Source organism: Lonchura striata, chromosome 19 (genome assembly GCF_046129695.1).
Source record: "Lonchura striata isolate bLonStr1 chromosome 19, bLonStr1.mat, whole genome shotgun sequence".
Classification (NCBI taxonomy): domain Eukaryota; kingdom Metazoa; phylum Chordata; class Aves; order Passeriformes; family Estrildidae; genus Lonchura; species Lonchura striata.
Window position 1 is genome coordinate 3,628,231 of NC_134621.1, and position 26,144 is coordinate 3,654,374.

Below are 26,144 nucleotides of genomic sequence, written 5' to 3' on the forward strand. Positions count from 1 at the left end.
TTCTGTCAGTGCTGCCTGGTGAGAGCCCAACCCCACCTGAGCTCAGCCACCTTTCAGGAGCTGCAGAGAGTGACAAGGTCACCCCTGAGCCTCCTTTTCTCCAGGCTGAGCACCCCCAGCTCCCTCAGTCTCTCCTTGTGCTCCAAGCCCCTCACCAGCCATGAACCCATGGTGGATGTGAGGCTGGCTGTGTTTCCAGCTGGGTTTCCCAGCCCCTCGGAGTGGCAGCAATGGAACCCCCCTGGCACTGCTGCTGTGCCCCAGCTGCTGCCCCTCACCGCAGGCCTGGCCAAGCAGCAGCCCCGTGGGGTGGGTCATGGAACGATCATCATCCACCTGGAATGAGCCCTGGGTGGGAGCCAGGGGAAAACAGGAGAGGAGGAGAAGCTGCTGCCTGGTGTGGGAGAGCAAAGGGCCAGCCCGGGTCAGTGATTCAGGTCCTCCCCTGTGTGGGGACAAGCTGCACCCGAGAGGGTTAAACCTGCCTCTCCGGAGATTAAATCCAAATAATGGCCTTTATTCAGCGACAGGTGAGAGGAGAAATCCGAGCTCGGAGGGGCCGCAGCCCTCCCGGATGCATAGATGGAATAGATGGATCAGCCATACGTGCCTGGAACAGCACAGACCCTGCTCTGGCTCTGCTGGGGCCACCAAGGGACACCAAGGGACACCTGCCACTCCCAGGGGACAGCCCCACTCGGGGGGCACTGGGGTGCTGGCCCTGGAGGGGGTGACACCAACTCCTGCCTGGTGAGCCCAGCTGGGCTCAGAGGAGCTGCTTGTGAGAGTGGGGCAGGGTTTGGGGTCCTCCCTGAAGGAGGAGATCCCTGCTGGCATCACTCAGCACTTCGGGGAGCTGAATCCTCATGGCACATCCAGCTGCTCATGGAGATCGGTGTCACCTGTGCTGCCACCAGCACGGGAGCTCAGCCCCGGCGTCACAGCTGTGGCACCCACTTTCAGGCACGGGGGCACTGGGAGCTGGCCCTGCCATGGGTGCTCTGCCCCTCGTCCCACCTCCAGGTGACCTCTTCCATGGCACCTGGGGTTTGGAAGCCTTCCCTGAGCCCAGCAGGGCAGGGAACCACGGACAGCCTGTTCTGAGCCACCTCGGGTAACAAAACCCAGTCTCCCCGTAAACAAATACCTCGCTGGGACTAAAGGGATTTAGTGTAGCTGTTCTCAGGCTCACAGGAGTTTCTATAACATCTCTTATCTTGCTCTGGCTGGATTATTGGCTGGAGAAAAGAGCTCTCTTCAGGCCACCAGCACAGCTTTTCCTTGGGTGATATGGGGTGACAGAGAGAGCTCTCAAGCCGTCAGGAGATGAAATGTGTGATGCTGAGGTCTCCTGCAGCCCTGAGGTGCCAAGGGGGAACAGAGCCCAGAGCCAGCAGGCTGCAGTGCTCCCAGTGCCTGGCTCTGCCTGGCTTTGTGGCATCGAGGAGGGAAGCCCTGACCTGACAGGTGCCTTAACATCTCTAGGTGCAAGATAAGGTTAAATATGAGTGCTGAGCTGCTTGGAGGGCCAGTAAAGCCAGTAAAGGCTGATGGGGTGTTACCAGGGACACAGACAGACTGTTTCAGCTGGTTTTCTGCATGCTGCTCCAAGCCACACTGAACCTCCTCCATGTGGGATTGAGCCCTGAGCCTCCTCCAGCTGGGATTGAGTCTCCTCCACTTGGGATTGAGCCTCCTACATGGGGGATTTCAACCTGAGCCTCCTCCCCGTGGGGCTGCAGCCCCTCGGCAGGGCTGCACCACTCCACTCAGCCTTGGCCACTGAGATTAAATCAGTGCAGGAGGGACAGGGGGCTCTGGGCTGTCTGGCTGATGCTCCTGTAGGCATGAAAAGCCCAAATCAAGACTTTGCTGTCCTGGCTTCAGGGTACAAGTGGGGAAAGGGGGGAGGAGAGCCAGGAACAGGCAGGGGAACAGGAGATGCTGATGGATCAGTGGGGCTCAATGTGAGAGGCATGAGAAGAAGTGTACAAAGTGTAACAGCTTTCACCAGGGCAGGGTTGCAGGATGCACTTGGCTGTGCATCTCTGGATGGCCGACATGAGTCCTAAAGGCAAGGGATTTCCAGGAGAAAAAAAATGGCAAATTAGGTAAGAACATCCCTGACATACACCATGGGGTCAAAGAAACTGGAGAGGAGAGGAGAGGAGAGGAGAGGAGAGGAGAGGAGAGGAGAGGAGAGGAGAGGAGAGGAGAGGAGAGGAGAGGAGAGGAGAGGAGAGGAGAGGAGAGGAGAGGAGAGGAGAGGAGAGGAGAGGAGAGGAGAGGAGAGGAGAGGAGAGGAGAGGAGAGGAGAGGAGAGGAGAGGAGAGGAGAGGAGAGGAGAGGAGAGGAGAGGAGAGGAGAGGAGAGGAGAGGAGAGGAGAGGAGAGGAGAGGAGAGGAGAGGAGAGGAGAGGAGAGGAGAGGAGAGGAGAGGAGAGGAGAGGAGAGGAGAGGAGAGGAGAGGAGAGGAGAGGAGAGGAGAGGAGAGGAGAGGGAGAAAGCCTGGCACTCCTGAGGGATGGCTGGAGGGATCTGGGGAGCCAGGAGTGGGTATGTGGCTTCTCATGGCAGTGTCAGATGGAGATTGGACCTTCAGCAGATCCATAGCATTAACACAGGGTGCAGGGGAGTCTGGTGCTGGCAGGAGATGCCCAACACCCCAGATTTGGGAGATAGGGGCACAGAAGTGGTTCTTCACTCATCCAAGGTGCTCTGCAGCCCGGACTGAGGCAGGAGCCCTCTCTGCCAGGCTGTCACCAAGGCTGTCAGGACACTGCTCCCATCCCCACAGCTCAGCAGCCAGGCTGTGCCCCTGCCCAGCCAAGCCTCCCCTGCCCGTGTCCTGCTGGGAGCCCTGCTCCATGCCATGCAAAGCCAGGCAGACACCCTGAAAACAAACTGCTGCTTTTTCTTTCCCTTTGCAGAGTGTATGAAAATGTCATTTTGTAAACATCCCCCAGTGCTCTGCCTGCCCAGGGCTGCTCTCACTGCCCGTGGGGGCCCTTCCCCTCTCACTGCATGGCCTCGACTCCCTGGGCTTTCATGCACAGCTCCCAACTCTTTCCCCAGTGACTTCTTGTCCTTAAATAACCAAATAAACTTCACATGATGGGGCAGAAGTGACCTCAGTCTGTCCTGGATCCGAGCTGATTACTGCCACAGACACATTCATGGTCAAACTGCTCCTTCCTTCTCAGGGCAGGAGCAAAGGACGGATCTAGCCAAAAGCAAGGTTAAAATAAAATGAAGCTTGCATTCATTTTACAGCGAGTTTGATGCTCCCTGTGAATGTGCCAGGCCCCACAGTGTGGAGAACAGGGTGGCAGCTCTTTGACTGCTTCTTCAGCTGTGGAGTCTCAACATTTTGGTCTGGCTGCCCCTAAAACCTCTCCTCTTTTGGGGTCAGAGGAGGAAACCTCTGCCCATCCCCAAAACCTCTCCAATTTTGGGTTCAGAGGAGGAAATTTCTGCCCACCCCCAAAACCTTTCCAGTTTTGGGTTCAGAGGAGCAAATTTCTGCCCACCCCCAAAACCTCTCCTCTTTTGGGTTCAGAGGAGGAAACCTCTGCCCACCCACAAAACCTCTCCAATTTTTGGTTCAGTCTGCCCACCCCCAAAACCTCTCCAATTTTGGGTTCAGAGGAGGAAATTTCTGCCCACCCCCAAAAGCTCTCCAATTTTGGGTTCAGAGGAGGAAACCTCTCCCCATCCCCAAAACCTCTCCAAATTTGGGTTCAGAGGAGGAAACCTCTGCCCACCCCAGTCCCCAGCAGCCCCTCCGTGGAGCCACTGTCACCCTAAGAGCTCCTGACAGCCCCGCCGGGGCAGCGCCGCGGCGGCTCCGCAGCCTCTGCCGGGGGCTCCGGCGCCTGCCAGGACATCTCATGTTTGTGACATATTTCTGTCACGGGGGATCAGCAGCAGCCAGGCCTGGCTGTGCCCAGGGGCACCACCCTGCTGAGCCCCTGCACGCCCAGCTCCGAGCTGGCTCCTGACTTCTGGCATGCACGCAGCTCTGGAGCTTTTGGTGTCGCCAGGTTTTTGCACGGGAGGAATCAAAGTGGTGCTGGTGAGCCAGAAGTGGCACCTTGCCCTGCCTGCCTGGGGCTGGGGCTGTCCCTGCCCTGCAGGATGAGCTGTGCCGTGTCTCAGGTTTGCAGGACGCTGCTGTCACCTGTAAACCTGCTCCAGTCCCCTCCTGTGACTGGGAACTGAGCAAGGGCGTCCCTCTGTGAGCAGAGACACTGGGGACTGTCCCCAGCAGGACAGGCTGCCAGCTGAGCCAGCAGTGCCCACGGAATCACAGACCCATGGAATCACAGACCCATGGAATCACAAACCCATGGAATCACAGACCCATGGAATCACAGAACCATGGAATCACAAACACATGGAATCACAGACCCATGGAATCACAAACCCATGGAATCACAGACCCATGGAATCACAGACCCATGGAATCACAAACCATTGGAATCACAAACCATTGGAATCACAAACACATGGAATCACAGACCCATGGAATCACAGAACCATGGAATCACAAACCCATGGAATCACAGACCCATGGAATCACAGACCCATGGAATCACAGAACCAGGGGGTTAAAGATTGAGTTGGGTGGGTAGGAACTTTACAGATCATCTTCTTCCAACCTTCTGCTATGGCCACCCACTACATCAGGTTGAGCAGGTGATGTTCTGGGGCTAAAAGATGAAGAACCCAGAGTCACATTTGCAGGAGGGGGTTGGAGAGCAGGGGACATTGCCAGCCTGGGGACATTGCAGGAAATGGGGGAGCAGTGTCCCCTCCCTGCAGGACTGGAGGGGTGGATTTCTCTCTCAGGGTTCCTGAGGTCAGGGTGACCCCAAGAGAGATCCGAGAGAGTCTTTGCTTCCCCAGCCCAAACACAATTAAATGAGGAGCCTTGGAATGCTTCCGATTGAGTTTGCAAGGTTGTTTTTTTCTTCTTATCTTTAACAGTTTCTCTCTGGCTTGCAAGGACGCCATAACATTCTGTGTGCCCTCTCAGACAGTGTTTAGATCAAAAGTTTTAAACGTATACTATGTTTAAAATTTATTACCAATACCTAAAATCTATGCTGGACAGTGTGTCCCTATCCTAAGCCAATAGAAAAGTGTCACTATGCCAGCCAGACATGGAGGACAAGAAGAAAGGAAAGAAGGCTAAGACACGCCCAGATTCCTCCATCTTGTACCCCTGAATTACATTCTAAAAAACCCAAAGTTCTACTTTTCCACCCTGTGTTAGTTCAAATATCACACTATTAAAACCCTTGTGACTTGTAATTCCTCACACAAAATTGACAGCTTTTTTCACGGGCTAAAATGGAAGCCACAGGAGTTTTTGACTTCTTGCCAAGGTCTCTGAGCCCCCTGCCAGGGTCTGGAGCCAGCCAGGGCAGCCAGAGGGATGTGCTGGGCTCCGACATGGGGGGAATGGCTGTGAGCTGCATCAGAGCTGTTCCCAGGTGCCTGAGCACAGCTCTGTGCCCCTTCCCTGGCTCTGAGGAGGGAATGATGTGCACTTCCATCAGCCTGCTGCAGCAGTGCTGTGAAACAGAGATTGGCTGGGCGAGTTACCCTGTGCAGCTGCTTTGTGCTCAAATTTGGGTCTCATTTCTCTCAAGGCCAGCGTGGCCTCAAGTGGCACCACGAGGGGAGGGGATGCTGCTCTAACACCAGCACCTGGATACCTCTGCCCATGTCCCAAGTGGGTCAGCCAGGCCCTCCCAATGTTCCTGCAGTGTTTTCCTGGTGCAGTGACCCGGGTGGGTGCTCCTGTGCTCCCCTCCTGGCCCTTCCTGCAGGCTGGGAACAATTGGCTGTGTTTACCCAGTGCTGATGGATGTGGCTCCTGGTGCTGGCGCTGGCCAAGTTCCTTCTGCTCTCACAGCAGGAATGTGGGAAGGGAAAATCAACAATCAATCCCTCCAGTTCTTCAGCTCCATCCCTCTGGCTGAGTGCTGCAGGCTGGGCAGGGAGCTGCTAAAAACCTCTGTGAGGGCAAGGGCAAACCTCTGCATGGGCACAGAGCTGAGATTTGTCTTCACAAGGTAAACTGAGGCAAGGAGGGCAAAGCACTGTTGTGCCTCCCCGTCCTGCAGCATCTTCTCTGCAGGTAAAAATAAAAGTGCAAAGCTGCAGAATTCCAGCTATTGTCTGGGCTGCAGTGGTGACAAGTCCCCAGGAGCTGGACCCCACTGCCCCTCACTGTTCCTCACTGCCCCCCAAGAGCCCTCAGTGATGTCTGATCCCTCAGACCTGCTGGGGGGAGCAGGGCTGACCTGCTGGACCGGCTCTGGACTGATCCCCTGGCCCACACTCAGCACTGGCACCTCTGGGAAATCTGCTCCAGCCTGGGGAGGATCAGAGAGGCAAATTCCAGGAGCAACCTCTGAGTAACCTGGTCTGTAGAAGGTTCTCCTGCTCTTGGCAGAAGGCTGGATCTCAATGAACTTTGAGATTCCTTCCCACCCAAACCAGCCTGTGATTCCAGAAAGAGGGGCTGTGCTGGGGGCTCTGGGGGCAGGCTCACACTGGAGAAGCATTTTCTTGGCATGGACAGGGAGAAAGAACCCCATGAGCACAATAAATACAGATACAACAGATAGAACCCACCAGGATTTCATTTCCCAGAGCTGACTCTGCCATTCCAGCCTGCACATTGCACGGAGAGGATAAACCCAGTCACTTCCAGTACCATCCTGCATCCCAGGGCCATGTGCTGTGGGTCACTGGAGCCCGGGAAGGGGACAGGGAACACCCCGGGATGTGAAGAGGGACAGGGAGCACCCCGGGATGTGGAGAGGACAGGGAGCATCCCGGATTTTGGAGATGCTAAGGGAACATCCCGGGAGGTGGAGGTGAGCTGGAGCACCCCGGGATGTGGAGGTGAGCTGGAGCACCCCGGGATGTGGAGGTGAGATGGAGCATCCCGGGATGTGGAGGTGAGCTGGAGCACCCCGGGATGTGGAGGTGAGCTGGAGCATCCCGGGATGTGGAGGTGAGCTGGAGCACCCCGGGATGTGGAGGTGAGCTGGAGCATTCCGGGAGGTGGAGAGGACATGGAGCATCCTGAGATGTGGAGGTGAGCTGGAGCACCCCGGGATGTGGAGGTGAGCTGGATCACCCCGGGATGTGGAGGTGAGATGGAGCATCCCGGGATGTGGCAGGGCAGGATCCCGCCGCCCTTGCCGGGTGTGACCCCGGGCTGGGACAGCCCCAGCCTTGCTTTTGGACGCGGGAGCACGTCCCAGCGGCCGAGGTGTGTCAGGGAAGCTCACAGCCTGTCCCCCCACCACGGCCACCTGCAGGGACAGCCGTGAGCCCTCGGCCCGGCCCGGCCCATCTCGTTTCCCAGCCCGAGCCGCTCCTTCAAGGATGCTGCTGCTTGTCACTGTCGCAGCCGCGCGGCGCTGGGGCAGCGCCGTGAAGCAGAAATGACACGTTCTGGCAGCTGACATCTCCAGCAAGGGTTCAGCATGAAGACAAACCGAGCCGACGGTGAGCTCATGCTCCGGAGCTGCCACCCCCCGGTGCCCAGGCTCTGTGATGCCCAAAGAGCAGCAAACAAAGGCGAGGCTTTGTCCCGGGGCCGTGTGACAGCGCCAGCGGTGCGGGGTGACCTGGCACAGCCAGATGTGCCTGGCAGTGCTGGGCTCGCCGTGGCACGCCCAGGTGGCACAGAATGCGTGCCCCGGTGCCAGGGGGGAGCCCCAGACTGGGGTAAAGGGGGGCTGTGCCCAGCTGGCAGTGAGGGGTTCGCACACACGTGGGTTCTGTGCAGGTCTGTCCGTGCAGAACACAACCCTGCTGGCAAAGCCATGGGGCAGCGCCGAGCCAAGGGCAAGGTGCCCTGCCTTGGGATGCTGCAGCTCCAGCCTCCTGCTGAGCCCTGGGCAGCAGCTCCAGCCACTGCTTGCCAAGATCCTGCCTCATCCCAGGTGGGCAAAGCTGCTGCTTGGATCTGGAGAGGTCTCCTTGCCCCAGTGAAGGCATTTTCCATTCCTCCTCCTTTTCAGCTCCTCTCAGCAGCATCCACGGCTCAGGTGGAGAACAGGCCCTCTCCTCTCTGAGGCACAGCATGAAATATCTTCAGAGAGAATTGCTCAGGCAGCATCACCTCTGGGATGCTGGTGGTCCTGTGGGGCCCCAGGAGCTGCAGCTCTGTTGGGGTGAGCAGGGCAGAGTCACTGAGTGCGCTGGAGGGGCCCAGTGTCCCTGCCCTGGGTGCTGTCCCTGGCAGTGCCAGCCCTCCTCCAGGGCAGCTCACATGATCCTTCCCTGCTTCCTTTCTTTTTGGGCTCTTGTGAAGGATGAATGAACACCCGGGGTGTGGCTGCCCAAGGCTGGCTCAGGCCAGCAGTGTCACCGTGTGCCACCGTGTCCTGGGGAAGGCTGCGGGCAAGGCTGCAGAGTGGAGTGGGTGATGGAGAAATGGGCCCCCACCCTGCTCAGGAAATGGGGATTTTTAGGGGAAACCGTGTGGGGGAAGCCTCCATCTGCAGCTGGCTCCTCTGTGGGGTCAGAGCTGCCCTGGGAGCCTTCATCCCCAGAGTGACTCATGTCCAGCAAGACAAATTCCATTTCTGCTTTGCTCGGCTCTGCTCTGGGTGTCAATGGGAGCTGGGGTCCTGCAGGCCCCCCCACCCCCAGGTGTGCAGCTCTGGGGGGCTTGTTTTGCCAAACAAAGGTTTCAAAAAAGAGCTTCAAGGCTCTTTTTTGGAAGAACTTGCATTTTCAGTTTCCATCTTTTTCACTGGCCTGCTCCTCTTCTCATCTCCCTGTCCCTGGTGAAATCCTGCTCATAATTAAAATTCAATGTCTGGATACAACCTACAGCTTGTGGGCCAATCCATACTGGAGCCAAGAAATAAGCAGGATATTTTTTCACTTCTACAGCATTTCTCCCATCAGATCCTCAAGGGTTTTCTCCAGTGGTGATTAAGTTTCTCAGGACTCTTGGGAGATTGTGACTGTTCAGGAAGAGTCTCAGCAGTGGGAAGGGCAAACCCACAGCCAGGATGGTGCCTGGAGGTCAGGGCAGCATCCTCTGGGATGTGCAGGGCACAGGGAGGGGCTGGGGGGGCTGGGACACGTCCCGTGGGGCTGCTCCATGAACAATATGCTGTCCTTGCTGGGGGTGATGCCTCAGGTTTGGCTTTTATATTTTTCACATTCTGTGCTGCTTTAGTGTGCACTTCTGAGTTTCATATGAGGGGATGCTGAGCTTTCTGCACAGAGCAGGGAGACAAAACAATTCCTGCTCCAGCTGGGCACCAAGGACAAATGATCCAAATTTCAGGCCCAGCAGCACAAACAGCGTGGGCTGGAGAGAGAAAAACAAGCAGGACGGGACTGCCTGGGCTGAAGCTGGAATGGGACAATGAACTCCAAGGTGCCAATGGAGCAGAACTGATCCCAGGGAGAGCCCCGGGAGCGCTCGTGCATTTTGGGACCATTTTGGGTCATTTGGGTGCAGCCCTGGCTGGGCTCTGGTGCTGCCCAAGGTGGATCCATGGAGGGATCCTTGAATAAATCCCTGCTTTATTCTTTAGCCCTGCTCCAGGCCAGCCCCACAAGGCATCAGGGAGCAGGGAGGGGGTGTCACACGGGGGTCCCCTGCCCTGTTTGTGCTCCCAGTGCTGAGCAGTGCTCCAGCCCCAGCTCCACGCCAAGCCTGTGGCACAAGGGACAGTGCAGCAGGGACAGTGTCCCCTGGCAGCAGGGACAGTGGGGACAGCAGGAACAGCAGGAACAGCGGGGACAGCAGGGACAGTGGGGACACTGGGGACACTGGGGACACTGGGGACAGTGGGACAGTGTCCGCCGGCAGCAGGGACAGAGGGGACAGTGGGGATAGTGGGGACAGTGGGGACAGCAGGGACAGCGGGGACATTGGGGACAGTGGGACAGTGTCCCCCGGCAGCAGGGACAGAGGGGACAGTGGGGACACTGGGGACACTGGGGACACTGGGGACAGTGGGACAGTGTCCCCTGGCAGCAGGGACAGAGGGGACAGTGGGACACTGGGAACACTGGGACATTGGGGACACTGGGAACACTGGGAACACTGGGGACACTGGGGACATTGGGACACTGGGGATACTGGGAACACTGGGGACACTGGGGACACTGGGGACAGCAGGACATGTCCCCTGGCAGCAGGGACATTGGGGACACTGGGGACACTGGGGACACTGGGACATTGGGGACACTGGGAACACTGGGGACACTGGGGACACTGGGGAAATTGGACACGGGACATTGGGACACTGGGGACACTGGGGACACTGGGGACATTGGGGACACTGGGGACACTGGGGACAGCAGGACACTGGGACACTGGGACACTGGGGACACTGGGGACACGTGACACTGGGGGCACTGGGGACAGCAGGACACTGGGGACACTGGGGACATTGGGGACACTGGGGACACTGGGGACATTGGGACACTGGGGACATTGGGGACATTGGGGACACTGGGGACACTGGGGACATAGGGAGCATTGGGGACACTGGGGACACTGGGGACACTGGGACACTGGGGACACTGGAACACTGGGACACTGGGGACACGGGACACTGGGACACTGGGTACACTGGGACACTGGGACACTGGGACACTGGGGACACTGGGACACTGGGACACTGGGGACACTGGGGACACTGAGGACACTGGGGGCACTGGGGACAGCAGGACACTGGGACACTGGGGACACTGGGGACATTGGGGACACTGGGGACACTGGAACACTGGGGACACTGGGACACTGGGTACACTGGGACACTGGGACACTGGGACACTGGGGACACTGGGACACTGGGACACTGGGACACTGGGGACACTGGCACACTGGGGACACGGGACACTGGGACACTGGGGACACTGGGTACACTGGGGACACTGGCACACTGGGGACACTGGCACACTGGGGACACGGGACACTGGGACACTGGGGACACTGGGTACACTGGGGACACTGAGGACACTGGGGACACTGGGGACACTGAGGACACTGGGGACACTGGGGACACTGGGTACACTGGGACACTGGGGACACTGGGGACAGCAGGACACTGGGACACTGGGGACACTGGGGACATTGGGGACACTGGGACACTGGGGACACGGGACACTGGGACACTGGGGACAGCAGGACACTGGGACACTGGGGACACTGGGGACATTGGGGACACTGGGACACTGGGGACACGGGACACTGGGACACTGGGGACAGCAGGACACTGGGACACTGGGGACACTGGGGACATTGGGGACATTGGGGACACTGGAACACTGGGGACACTGGGACACTGGGTACACTGGGACACTGGGACACTGGGACACTGGGGACACGGGACACTGGGGACACTGGGGACACTGGGGACAGCAGGACACTGGGACACTGGGGACACTGGGACACTGGGTACACTGGGACACTGGGACACTGGGACACTGGGGACACGGGACACTGGGACACTGGGGACACTGGGGACACTGGGGACACTGGGGACACTGGGGGCACTGGGGACAGCAGGACACTGGGACACTGGGGACACTGGGGACATTGGGGACATTGGGGACACTGGAACACTGGGGACACTGGGACACTGGGTACACTGGGACACTGGGACACTGGGACACTGGGGACACTGGGACACTGGGGACACGGGACACTGGGACACTGGGGACACTGGGACACTGGGGACACTGGGACACTGGGACACTGGGGACACTGGGGACATTGGGGACATTGGGGACACTGGAACACTGGGGACACTGGGACACTGGGTACACTGGGACACTGGGACACTGGGACACTGGGGACACTGGGACACTGGGGACACGGGACACTGGGACACTGGGGACACTGGGGACACTGGGACACTGGGGACACTGGGACACTGGGGACACGGGACACTGGGACACTGGGGACACTGGGACACTGGGACACTGGGACACTGGGGACACTGGGACACTGGGGACACTGGGGACACTGGGACACTGGGACACTGGGGACACTGGCACACTGGGACACTGGGGACACGGGACACTGGGACACTGGGGACACTGGGGACACTGGGACACTGGGACACTGGCACACTGGGACACGGGTCACGTCCCCGGCAGCGGGGTGCCGGGCCGTGCGCGGGCTGCTGGCTCCATCTAGCGGGGCCGGTGCGGGGCCCGGCCCGTGTCCCCGCTGGCCCCGGGTCCCCCGGGGCTGCCCAGCCCTTTGCCGTCCGTCCCGCACGCCGGGCTGCCCCGGGTGGGTTTGTGCCCGCGATCCCCCGTGGGTGCCCCACGGGATTTGGGGCACAGGGCGGAACCGGGACCTCCCTGGATGGGCTCAGCAATGGCCTCATCTCGCCCTGCTCACCCCCACGGGGCTCAGGGGCCAGCGGGGGACGCTGGGCTGCGGGGGGACATCTGGTGAGCCACTGACCCCACACGGGATCCAGAGCCTGATCCTGGGCTGGGCTACGGATCTTCCCTGGGGGTCACACAGGGTCCCCCTGCACTTGCTCCTCACACCCACTTGCAGGTTTCCTGCACAAAATGAGAAGTGGGAGTGTGCAAACCAGGGGCTGGGGGCATAGCTGGGGGCTGGGGCTGCCCTGCACCTTTTTTGTTGCAGGCTGCGTGACATTAAGTGTTTTTTCCTTTTTTTCTTTCCCATTTTCTTCCCCTTTCCCTCTTTCTCTCCTTCATTTCCCTTTTCCTTCGCAAACAGCTCAAAGCACAGTGCCCAGGTGTGGGGCAGTGCTGGGGTCACAGCAAATCCCAAGCCCCAGCTTGAGGGGTGCTGTGTGACCCTGCTGTGTGACCCTGCTGTGTGACACCTCTGTGTGACACCGCTGTGTGACACCTCTGTGTGACACTGCTGTGTGACATTGCTCTGTGACCCTGCTCTGTGTGACCCTGCTCTGTGTGACCCTGCTGTATGACTCTGCTGTGTGACCCTGCTGTGTGACCCTGCTGTGTGACACCGCTGTGTGACCCTGTTCTGTGCATCCTGCTCTGTGACCCTGCTGTGTGTGACCCTGCTGTGACACTGCTGTGTGTGACCCTGCTGTGACACTGCTGTGTGACCCTGTTCTGTGCATCCTGCTCTGTGTGACCCTGCTGTGTGTGACCCTGCTGTGACACTGCTGTGTGACCCTGTTCTGTGCATCCTGCTCTGTGTGACCCTGCTGTGTGTGACCCTGCTGTGACACTGCTGTGTGACCCTGCTGTGTGACCCTGCTGTGACACTGCTGTGTGACCCTGTTCTGTGCATCCTGCTGTGTGACCCTGCTGTGTGACCCTGCTGTGACACTGCTGTGTGTGACCCTGCTGTGACACTGCTGTGTGTGACCCTGCTGTGACACTGCTGTGTGACCCTGTTCTGTGCATCCTGCTCTGTGTGACCCTGCTCTGTGTGACCCTGCTGTGACACTGCTGTGTGACCCTGTTCTGTGCATCCTGCTCTGTGTGACCCTGCTGTGTGTGACCCTGCTGTGACACTGCTGTGTGACCCTGCTGTGTGACCCTGCTGTGACACTGCTGTGTGACCCTGTTCTGTGCATCCTGCTGTGTGACCCTGCTGTGTGACCCTGCTGTGACACTGCTGTGTGTGACCCTGCTGTGACACTGCTGTGTGTGACCCTGCTGTGACACTGCTGTGTGACCCTGTTCTGTGCATCCTGCTCTGTGTGACCCTGCTCTGTGTGACCCTGCTGTGACACTGCTGTGTGACCCTGTTCTGTGTGACATTGCTCTGTGACCCTGCTCTGTGTGACCCTGCTGTATGACCCTGCTGTGACACTGCTGTGTGACCCTGCTCTGTGTGACCCTGCTGTGTGTGACCCTGCTGTGACACTGCTGTGTGACTCTGCTCAGCTCCTGCTCCAGTGGGACACACCCGGGGACACTCGGGAATGGCAGTTCAGGATCCTTCCCTGGCAGTTTACAGGCTCGATGACAAGCCAAGGCTGCAAATGGAGACACCTAAAGAACAGGGAGCCCTCAGCTTTGTGGGGAAGCAGGGGATGCTGGTGGGAAAAAAAAGAAAAAAAAAAAAAAAAGAGGTGAAATTTCTTTTAGTTTTGCTTTGCCTCATAAAAATCCATATTAAAAAAAAAAAAATAAAAGCCCAAACCACACAATTCAGACTGACACCTCTCCCAGAGGAGCTGTTTGATGCAGCCCTGGTCTGCACCACTCTCACCTGCCCAGCTCAAGCAGGGGCTGAGGCTCAGGTTTATTTAGTTGCCATTTCAGAGAGGGCACTGGCCACAAAGGCAGCTCCCCCACGTCTGCAGGCACAGCCCAGCTGGCCAGCAAAGCCACCTCCGTGCACAACACCTTCTCCAGGACTGCTGCACTCCATTACTGTGTGCTGGCATAGAAATATTGACCACCTGCTAAAGCTTGAAGTAGGTCAGGCAGCCATCTGGTCTTGCTGACAGACCTCCACGACCACGGTTAAAGATTCTCATTTAGAGAAACTTCACAGCTTGGATCAAATTTGAAAGACCAACCATCAACATGCTGTAGCCTCTGCTCCAGCTCCAGGAATTAGAAAAGCCACAGTTTGACGTTTATTGGCTCCTGTTTCTAAAATAGCTGAAGCTTATTCTACTTCTACTAATTAAAAACCATCATTTCCTGAGTGTGACTGTCTGGGCCTCCTGCCTGAGGTGTCAGTGGTGGGGGCAGCCAAGGAGCCCCTCCTTCACCCAGCACTGGCAGACCTGAATCCAGCATGTAAAATAACCCAGCAGCTTTGCAGCAGATGAATGAAATAAAAGAGACTGCCCCCTCCTTTTTTTTGTTTTCCAAACAGTTAACATTTATTGATAACAATAAAAAAATCTTTTAAAGACTATCTGTATTTTATTACCAAGAATGAGGTATTATGTATACAAAACATTTACAGAATTTGATATGCAGTTCATGAGGAGGGACAGGGAAGTGAAGGACATTGATAACGGGAAAGGTGCCAACAGAAGAGTCACTGGCTGAGAGAAGGAAGAGCAGTATCACACAAAGAAAGACCAGGGTATGGGAAATTTAGTTAGACTGCAGTGATCAAGTCATATTGCCACAGCACTTTGCTTACAGGAAGATTAACTATTGTTTTTCTGGAATTTTATCTCCCTGCTTGTTTGTGCTGTAATGTGCTTTGAGCTCTAAATGATGTGTTAAGATCAAAAGCAGGAAAAACCCAAAGTGCCACTTTTGAGCCAGCTCAAGTGAAAAACAAAAATATAGATCTTCAGACTTGAAAAGGGACTGCAACTCAAAAAGTTCTACAAAGCCAGACACCTGGACAGATGTGGAGTGTTGAATGGAACAGATTCTTTACAGCTGTCAGCAAAATTGCCATCTGAGAGAGAGGGAAAGAGAGACAAAGGGACCATCCTCAGCCCTTACAGCCTGGTGAATGGGAAGAGGGAGTGTTGTGAGTGTCAGCAGGTGAACTCACTGTGACCAGCTGCATTTCCTGTGCTGGGAAGCCTGGGCTCAGCCCTGGGAGCAGCCCTGGAGCCACAGATCTCTGTGGGAGCTGTGACACCAAAGCAGTGACCTGTGTCACTCTGGCAGCCTAAGTAACAGCCTACCCTCCATCTTCAGCTTCTGAGTCCTAAAAGAGCTCCAGAGCAGATCCATTTGGTTCAGTTTGAGGAGGTTGGTCTATGAAAACCTCTGTTACTGAAATATCTGTCAGCTCTGGCACATGCCAAACCTAGAACAGGGCTGCAGCAGAGCTGCTGTCAGGGGTCTGTCACCTGCCTCTCCAGAGCTCTGCAGGCATAAAAAAGCTTCACACTGAGTTCAGAACCAGCATTCCTCAGGCAGGGGATCCAGAATCTCGAGTGATTTCCAAGTGTAACACCTCCTGAAGCTCCTCCACCACTTACCCAAGGCAGAGCCTATCCCACTTCCTAGCAGGGACTGCAGCCAGCACAGAAGCTCCTTGTGCCTGCATGGACATTTTAGCTCTACCAAGTGTAAGGAAAGATCAAGAAGGGTCTAACTGTGCAAATCCTGATGCATTTCGGACCACAATCTTCTCTGCTCCACTGCCAGGTGTGGTCTGTATTTCTCTGACAGTTCAGTCTTTGGAGCCTTTTGCTGTGCATAGAGAGAGAGCTTGAGAGGGAAGAACACCTGAACAGAGTTCAGCAAGGGTCCAACTTGGGCCTGGCCAACAGGGACAGAATCCCAAATGGCAGATCACCTCTGGCAGTGGCAGTAGTGAAAATAGTGGAGAAAATCCTTAAATTAAGTATCTTTTCCTGTATCACTCAGAGAGAAGATCCCTGTGCTCCCTGCCCACAGGAAGGCTGACCAGAACTGAGGTGCTCTGTTTCTGCCAGGCACAGGGAAGGCAGAAGGGAGAAGTGCTCAGGAAGGATGGAAGCCACACCTCCATCAGACTGCTTTAAGCAGCAAGCTGAAGCTCTGCATAAATTCCTGACAAGAAGAGAATCTCAGTAAAATCCATTTGCTTGGAATGCACTAAGGAAGCAGAGTAAAGCTCCAGCACAGACTGGGAGCAGAAGCTCAGAGCAGCTCTGGATGAGCCCAGTGTGACACAGCAAGGGAGAGCCTGCTCTCCACCTCTCTCTCCACAGTGCTCCATGCACAAATCCAAGGAAAGAACAAATTGCTTTAACCCAGCAAGACCCAGAGCTCAAATTCCCCAGAAATGTGCTCATACAAAAAGTATATTCAGTGTTACAGCCTGGCCACAGCTCTGTGGGCATGCTTTGAAAAAAATGGACTCACAAAGTCAAGTATCCAGCAACTGGTGTTCTTTGTCTTGGACATCATTAGTGGCAACAGAAGAACAGTTTGCAGCACTGGAATATCACAGGGGATTTCTCAGGATGGCAAGGAATGTCCTGACAGGGACAGTTGATCTCTAATGCACTACGGATCATTTTTGGTAGGGTTTTTCTTTTTCCCTTTTTAACATCTACACAGTTAAAAAAAAAAAAATCTTAACTGATGCACTGGTTGTTTTTCCTTTTCAGTAAGAGCCCTTGTGTTCAGAGTTAGGATTTGTGCAAGCACACTTGCAAAAATATTTATGGCTGATTTAGGAAAAAGGGTTAAAGTTAAGAGACAAGCTGTTGGATCTAACAAAGATCAAAACCACTAAGTGTAAAATTCAAACAGCTACTTTACTATCTATAAAAGGCTTTTTGGGGTGGGGTTTTTTTTGCACAATTGCCAGTTGAATATGCTGTATTGCAGTCAGCTGCCACGGGCGAAGGTCCAGCCATCACATCCATTTGCTTTTCAGCTGTTGTGGCACTACCTGGAAATCATGGAGCTGGAATGGGACTGGCTAGAGGAGGTGGTGGCAGCACTGAGCTGGGAGAATCCACTGTGGCTTGATTCAAGGCTGGTCATAGAACCCCTGCAGAGAAAAAAAAAAAAAAAAGAAAGCGGTTTTAAGCTTCAGAACACACAAAGATTTTGATTTCTGCTCTGTATCTATACTGTATTTGCACACTGAATAAAAAGCAAGTAATAGCTTTGGTGCAGATACTCAAAATCTTTTCTGCCTCACCACATAAAGCAATGAGGACACTGCACCCCTTTCAAAAAACCAGATGCTGTTTAAAGAGACAGATTTAATTTCAGTCAAGTTTATCCACTGGTAGAAAATGAAATTCAACAACTGGAATTTGAATTGCACTTCCTTCTACAGGAGAACCTGCCAAGTCAAACAAGCTCTCAAAGCAGAGCCAAGTGACCAGTGATATTGCCACAAGACAACTAATTAACCCCTTTTATAATTTAGTTGCCCTCAGTGCAGCTTTTTAAGGCCCTCACAATTTACTTGAATTTAAGTGAAGCTGACATTGACCTGAAATAGTCAGAAAGGTTTGACATTGGCTGCCCTTGGCCAAACATACCTGAAATCTTCAGATCCTATCACTTCTGTATAGTACATCACTTTACATTTGTGAGAGGACACCTGTAGAGATGCCAGCACATCATCCACACGAGGCAGGTTGGTTGTAGCACAGGCAGGCATGCTGTGGAATTTCCACTGTAAAATGTAGAAGCCAGGCCACCTGGTCACATGGGAGCCCTGCAAGTAGACACAACGGAAATCAAAAATTAACTTGGTCAACAGAGATTTGTAGGCTTGACATTTCTTTTCTAAGCTTAGAAAAAGTGCCTACATTGCCCAGAATTTTTGCCTAATGCCAATATTTCAGCTCCTCAGCAAATGGCAGTGCTGAGTGACTCTTTTCACACAACATCCTTATCAAATCTGGGATGGAACACCAGCAGCTCGACAGTGTTGAGGGGTTAGGATTTAATATGCTGAAAGGATAAGTTCTGCTTTAAAACAATATCCATTTTCCATTTATTTTCATTCACAGCTGTCCTTTGAGACTGTGAAAAGAGCAGTCAAGGCTTCTGCCTCATAGTTTGAGAGGTCACTGTCCATATTTCCAGTTGAACATTTCCATCTTGGTGACTTAAGGAACTGCTTTTTCAGAGGCTGTTTGACTCATTTCAAGTCAACAGGAACAGCAGTGGCAGTGTGTGACTAAACATGCTGCATGTCATATCAAACTTGGAATTAAAGGACATAATGGCATAAAAAACCCTTCAGGAGCTTTGGCCATCAGGAGCTCTTACACTGACCATTAGAGGGCAAACACACAGAAGCTCAGACATGATTTCCAGCTTTCTCTTATTACTGAGGGCAAGCACTGTGATATTCCTCAAACACAGAATATTTGCTTCAGTAAATAACTGTCAGAATTAAAAAGCATGAATTACAAAGCCCAAAGCATGTTTTGTTTCTTTCTGGATGTGCATTTTAGGTGGTCTCCCCATGCTCCTTGCTGATCCATTTCAGTCCCTAGCAGACCTGATGCAGCTTCCCCTCCCAGCAGATCCCACCTAAATCCCATCCTGTTCCCTGCAGCACCCAGCCTGGAACAGCAACTGGCCAAAAACAAGCCCAGCACTGAGTCACCATCACTCAGTTGTCAGGGCTGTGAGTAAGAAGTGCCCTGTGGGGGCAGTTTGTGCTCCATCTGCCCCCACAGGGGCTCTGGCTGCCTCACCTGCACACTCTCCCCTTCTTTGCAGATCAGGGGAGACTCCACCATGCTGTAGTCACGCCCCAGCTGCCAGACTTTGTCTATCAACTGGACATTGTTCCCACCAGGAGATGTAATACTGTGAGCTCCCAGAGAGTCCTTTTTGGGAGGCTGTGGGGCTCTTTTTGAATGGAAGATGTTAAAAACAATGTCGCCCTTGCACACATCAAAATCCCACGTGATCACCGACGAGGCATCCACGATCTGGATGAGAACCTGAGGCAGGAAAGACACATTAGGCAACAGCAATTTGCTCAGCAAAGGCAAACTCCTACACAAAAAAAAAAAAAAAAAAAGAAAAAAAAAAAAAAAAGACAAAGAACAGAGCTTTTTTGTTGCTGGGCTTAGTTTCTACTATTAAAAAGGCTTTTTAATAGTAAAAAAAAAAAGGCAGTGCAGATACAAATTCCCCCCAATGGGGTGTCTATCTTTCTCACTTTCAGAAGCTTTCCAGCAGCCTCTGCTTGCTTTGCTTAGAAGAATATGGCTTTGAATAGAATGAAAACCAGTGATATTCTCTAAAAGGCAACAAAATAACAATCAAAAACTTCAGCTATTAAGGCATCACCGTGCACCAGCTCCAGAAGGTAGAAGAACAGGAGCTAAATAAACAAGCAATAAAGCATTCCCAGGCCAAGAGACCAAGCTCAGAGCAGAGGGCTGAGATGGAAATGAAAGCAAAGGGCAGCTGGAGCTGTACCTCATGTGGAGCTCCTTTGAAGACACTTGCAGACTGGTAAATTGTTTCAGTCCAAAGCTTGATGTCTTCATTTTCCAACTCTTCTGCTGTTCGGTAGAGGGACTTGGGAACCAGCCCACCCTCTGGTACTTCACACTAAAAACAACAACAACAAAAAAAAAAAAAAAACATTAAAAATTATCTCCTGTGACCATCCCATCATGTTCTCTGCCTCCCAGCTTCAGAAACAAACATTCAGCAATACTCTGGAGAAGGGAACAGTCTGAAAGCAATTGTATAGCTTGTACAAGGTAATTATTTTTCAAATTATCTGGGTGAGGTGTTTGCAGAACTGCACACCAGGGGAACAGATCTTGTACATACACAACAGTCAGCACCCCAGAAATGGACTGTGCAAAGGCTGAAATTATCATTTACACCACCTTACACTGAAGAAAGATGGCAAGCACTTCAAGATCCTGAGGGAAGTGGCAACAGTGACTAAGTCAGAAAAATAGAGCTACAGTGACCTGGAAGAACAGTAGTAGCCAAACTTAAGGATAGCTAGTGGGAACATACAGAAAGTTTTCAAGCAGGTAAAAGGAGACTGCAGCCAGGAGAGTTAACAGTTTTGAAGTTACAGCTGTCTGACAGCTCAGTACTGGAAGTGATTACACAACTTCCCTAAGCAAACTTCTGTTTTAAGAAGCCTGTAGCAATGAAGTTGACAACAGGTTCCACAGAAGTGTCTGGGGAAGTAGAAGTGTTTGGTAACTGCATTACAACAGAGAATTAAAAAGATCTCAGAGAAGTAATTTTTATTGAAATACCCAGAGTAAAGAAGAAAGGAGAGACTGCTACTGCCTGTAACTAGCAGGAAATATTGTAGCAATTTGCTTTCTGGAAACATTCACTTTTGCTTACTTAAGCAGTGGATTTTGCCAGCTTTAAGTTCCAAATTAGATAACACTGAAAGCTACTGCTGCAACAAAAACCAGCCCACTGGAGATAAACACATGCTCTAGTCCAGCACATCTAACTGTACTTCATTATCATTTGAGACTCTATTGGAACTGACACAGATGAATTTTCAAGAATGGTACAGAAATTAATCTAAGAGTGTACAGGGGCTGAAAACACACCCAGCCTGTGTTGTCAAAAGCATTAAACATGAATGTGTAATAATTACATTATCAGCAAGATGTTAAAATGCCAGATCCAACTGACACCCAGGGCCCAGGCAGGAAACAGCTGCATTGTCACAGGCATGTGACAAGGGACTGAGAAATTACAGCAGCCTGCAGTAAAACCACTTTTCTGCTTTGTTGGGGGTAACTGCACACTCTGTGTGGGGAGACTGGGCTGTTTGCTGAGCCCTCGTAGCAGATGTGCCTCATGTTCCTTGGGCTCCTTATGGGATCAGATTTTAAGGTGACACAGACTCTAGATCAGCTGGTGACAGCTCTTGCTCGGAGCTCTGCTACCAATTTGCCTGAACTTTCCAGGGAACAGACTGTGGCTTTTAGCTGTGACTGGCTGCTTTGATGAGGTATTTGATCAAGATGCTTAACCCAGAGAAGCACTGTACTGGTCTTTTTAAAGTGGATCCAGAAAACAGCACTGATCCTGGAATCCTACACCATAGCCCCCACCTCCAAACTACACCAGGAATCACTCTGTGCTTACAGATTTCTTTGCTTAGAGGAAAAATAATAATTTTTAAAAAATACAAATAAATTGCTATATGAAATAGTTTATATTCATACCATGCACTCTCCACCGAGGAAATCAGGGATAATTTCTTTATCAATGTAATCCAGCAGTCCCCCAGGACCCTGGTAGTCATTTCCAGCATAAATAAGGAATTTCTTTCTGGTGTTGTCATCAATGAATGGACTAACCTGCAAAGAAAGAAAAATAGAACAGATCAGGCCCTCATATTTTTCTCAAGTCAATTTACATTGTTTTCAAGTCAATTTTGAAGGAATCAGTTTTGATCACACTGAGTGTTACCATCCTGACTATGCAAAGTCCACACCACAAAGAAACCAAATTAACCAACTGTGTAATCAGGTTCTTAGGTGGTGTTTTTAATCCACTCCAGGAATCCTATATAAAGGACATGCTTCCAAATGGCAACATCTGCTGCACGTGCAGCCTGATCTCTGAAGTGCTTTTACAAACTGGCACAAGAGGAACACCTTGGATTACAAACATACCAGTGTCCAGAGAACTGGGAATACTCGAGGTGCTCTTAGGATAAGCAGACGACCCAAGGTCTCAGGGTAATTAGCTTCAACCACCTCGATGATTCTCAGCAAGGCCTTGACTCCAGGTCTCCATAAATGCCTCATGTTCAAGCCTTCCAGATCTACTAGACAGGTCCAAGAGCTGAATTTGAGAGAGATAAAAACAACAATTTCAGTAACATCAAAATTCTCCTTGCTTATGCAAGTGCCCAACACACTGAGATGTGGGGACCCTCTGCATGTTTTGGTTTGTTTGGTTTGTTCCTTTGTGCTGCCTGTGGGCACTGCAGTTTAAGGGGTGTGCAATAATCACTGTGCACATTCTCCCACAGACATTTTAGATTCTAGATAAAAGTTCGGTTCATATGAAGCCAAAAAGAGATCCTGTCAACAGTCAGCCCAAACATTATACCATTGCTTTTGCTGGGAGATTATTTAAGTGGCCACAATGCTACTCTGAGGCAATTTGACATTCACAGAGCAGATTTTCTACTGCACAAATGCCAATACACGTCAAAGCCAATTCTGTTGTCAGATCTCAGGGAAAGAAGCTTTTTCTATAGGAAGAGATATGTTCTTAATACTAACCACTGAGCTGCAGCATGTGTTTCAGTTTCTTTCCAAGTTCAGGTCTTGCTCTGGGCAGGAATTCAAGATTTACAGCTGTGCTGCACCAGCCAGCAGCCATTACATTATGCATAAGGCTTCTGTGAAACACCAAACCCTTCTTTGTTTCACTTTAAATGTTTAATACACAGCCCTTTAGGATTATGGCTACAAATAAAGATCCAGTAGGCAGCATTAAACACATGAGACTTCTCCCTTGGATTTGACCTCTCTCAGGGAGCTCAGCCAGCAAAGTCTGTAACAGGGAAATGATAAGCAGGCACACCCCACAGCCCTGGACCTTACAGATTAGGGGAAGGAAACTGGAAAGAGTTCAAGAAACATGGCATCTTTTCAGGGCTGGTTCTGCCTTCATTCCATGTCCTTAAATCCATTTTGCAGTTACCACTTTCACAAGAGATCTCTACAATGACTTAAAGATGGGCTAGAAAACCACTTTTGACTGAACTTCACATGAAGTCATGCCAAAACCTGGAAAACTAGATCCCAGGTTTTACAGGAGCCTCATGACCTCACCTTGGATCAACAGCTGAGCAGCCACACATAATAAACGGAGAATGCAAAATAGAACTGAGCATAATGAGCCTTGGAGTGCACTATGGATGAACAAGTGACATGGAAACCACACCTTAAACTACTGGAACTGCTACTCATGATACTATCATGGCCTGATTTTTTTGGCAGCTTGCACCAATGCCCAGTGCCTGTAAAATCTTCCTGCCAAACAGATTTGGGAGTTAGGCTGCACTGCTCTGCAGCAGAAGGGAGCAGAAGAGAAACAGCCCCAACAGGACCATTATGAGCACAAGACCAAGGCTGCTGGGGCAGGTGATGTGGGTCCCTCAGGCTTCTCCAGGCACATTCCCTCTAGCCCCACTAATTGGGGAGGCTCTTAATTAACTGTATGATTGTACCTGCATGTGAGACACAGCCTAGCCTCTGCTTGTTCCACTGCCTGACATTCCCTCCCCACACCCCATGAAAGCAGCTCATTCCCACAGAACAGACTTTACCTTATTGGCCTGCCAAATACTTTTGTATTCTCCTCACATCGCCTCAGCCCTTCTTCATTTATTGAAAGAACCTGCACAAGAAAGAGTGGGGTTTAGAAAAGACAGTCTCAAACTCATTAGGTATTATAAAGTAAATATGTTTTTATCCAAAGATTAATTGAAACTACAAGATCAAACCAGCATAAACTTTTCCTCCGCCAAAGAATTCATTAGGAATCACTGCAAATACCCTTAATTACTCAGAAATTAAAGCCCCTTTTGCCTTTTGAAATCACAGAAAGTAACCTTGAAACAGAACTAGGGCAAGCCAACAAAAGTTAGTATTGGCTTGGAAATGCTACTGAGAGAGAAAAATAAAACCCACTCCCTGTTTTTAATAGTCACTATGGCTGCTCCTGTCATTACCAGGAGTCACAAAAAGTTAGTGCAAACCTGGAATTCTGCCAGCTTTCTGCTTGGAAGCTGAGCAGATCCACAGTAACAGTCTGAGTGATGCCTTTAGAGAAGGCAGAACTACAGGCAAGCACTCTTTCTTTAAAAATACATGATTCTTATCCCTGGAGGACAAACTTGACAAAATCCTGAGTGTGGTATTTTCCCTTCTGCACTAGAGCAGAGACTGGGGTGTGAAGCCCTGCACAAGTGCAGAAGAATCTCTGTAAATGCCCATCAATAACCACAGGAGCTGCCAGAAACTCCACCCTTCCATCAGCCTGCAGAACACACCAGGAACAGCTACCAGGCGATATCAGAGGTATTCCAACCAAAAACTGATAGAACTGTTACTCACGATATTATCATGGCCTGACCTTTTGGCAGCCTGCAACAATACCCTGTAAAATCTCCCCACCAAACAGATTTGGGAGTTAGGCTGCACTGCTCTGTAGATACCCAGGGAGCAGAAGAGACACAGCCCCGAGAGAAGCATTATGAGCCCATGAGGACAGGCAGGGGGGTTCTAACTGCAAGGCTGCTGTTTTAGGGTCACTCACGTAGCGCAGCAAGGCCTCCTCCCCCAGCGCTCGCACCAGGCCCTTGGTGTCCATCTGGCCCAGCCTCAGCACGTACAGCGGGCGCCCATCTGCACAGAGACACAAACCACACAGCAGGAGACCTTTGAGAGAGCTGCTTCTAAAAAATTCGGATGGAAACAAACCAGAACAGTTAAACCTCCCCTGCACCAGGAAGAATCAAGAGCAGACTGCAACATGAACATTAATCTCTGCAGCCACACCAACAGATTACCTGTAAATGAGCTGCAAAATGATCATATCCTGATTCAGAAATAGCTCACTGACTTCATGGAAAGTTCAAAGGACTTTGAGTACATCAGTACACTCCAGACCTTGATATACACAATTAATGACACAGACTATTCTTGGCTTTCAGGACAGCTCAGGTGCACCACTGAACTGAAGCTTTCCTGTAACTGCAGAGCTGTAAGGAAGGCTCTAAGGCTTTTATCACACATGATGCAATAGTACTCTGGAGAGTTTACAGCAACATTTCTGGAAAAATAGCCATCCTGACATCTGGGAATTAATGAAACCAAGTGTTCACCCAGAGCCTGCCCTCTGCAGAGTCTGCTGGATGGAACCATGCTCCAGCTTTGTCACTGCACACTGTGCAGAACTGGCACACAGCCCTGCTACTGCAGCCTGGTGAGAACAGACTCTGCCCCAGAGATAAGCTTCAGCTGGACCTTCTGCATTAGAGCCCTGCCTTTCCACAGTCAGCCTGCACACTGGGGCAGCCTGACACTGACAGGAATCACTCAGGCATTAAGGTGAATTACTGTGTTAGCTGAAATTGAGAATCAAAGTTTGCATTTTTGGCTCTTAATTTTGCATCTTTGGCTCTTGTTGCACAAAACAGCTTCCAGCCTCCCTCTAAAGTTGTGATACACTTGTTAAGCTTTGCTTCATCTATTCTAATGCACAGGCTAAACAATCACCAGCTTATAAAAGTGAGTATGTTAGCATGCAATATAAAAAGAAGAAAAAGAGGAAGCTTTCTACATAAAAATCTCCCTCAAGTCTTGTTGTCCATGCAGCTTCACTCCCCTCTAGCAGCTGCCAGAGAGGTTATCAAATTATCATTAAGTCCTTTGGGACACAAGGAGAGAAACTACAAAAACCACACTATTAAAAAAAAACAACAAACAACGAAAACTGCAGAGTCAAGGCTAGTTATTTATTTGGCAAAGACACAGCCCCCATGGAAGTTCAGAGTGTTTTATGTTTTATCAGGTGGACTAAAAGAAAATGTTATTTTAACATTGGCACACACTTATCTTGGAATGTACTGTTTAGCTTTTGAAACACTAAACAAAAACTGCTATTAAGCTTCATAGCAGGTCTTCCTCCCAGACACACATGCCTCCAAACCCAAACTAACAGCTCAGTAACCCTGGTCCA

The 26,144-nt window shown here is 51.9% G+C and overlaps 1 protein-coding gene across 1 annotated transcript in view; it reads right to left on the minus strand.

The window, feature by feature from the left end:
- Window positions 1-14,890: 14,890 nt before the first annotated feature.
- SEC14L1 (SEC14 like lipid binding 1) overlaps window positions 14,891-26,144 on the minus strand; it is a 42,959-nt gene continuing 31,705 nt past the window's right edge. Inside the window, exons 9-16 of the mRNA XM_021535799.2 lie at window positions 24,720-24,808; window positions 23,728-23,798; window positions 22,058-22,229; window positions 21,605-21,739; window positions 19,860-19,994; window positions 19,124-19,375; window positions 17,951-18,129; window positions 14,891-17,448 (exon numbers count right to left, since the gene is read on the minus strand). Of these exons, the coding sequence (XP_021391474.1) occupies window positions 17,343-17,448; window positions 17,951-18,129; window positions 19,124-19,375; window positions 19,860-19,994; window positions 21,605-21,739; window positions 22,058-22,229; window positions 23,728-23,798; window positions 24,720-24,808 (1,139 nt within the window). The 3' untranslated portion in view covers window positions 14,891-17,342. The remainder of the gene's footprint in view (window positions 17,449-17,950; window positions 18,130-19,123; window positions 19,376-19,859; window positions 19,995-21,604; window positions 21,740-22,057; window positions 22,230-23,727; window positions 23,799-24,719; window positions 24,809-26,144) is intronic.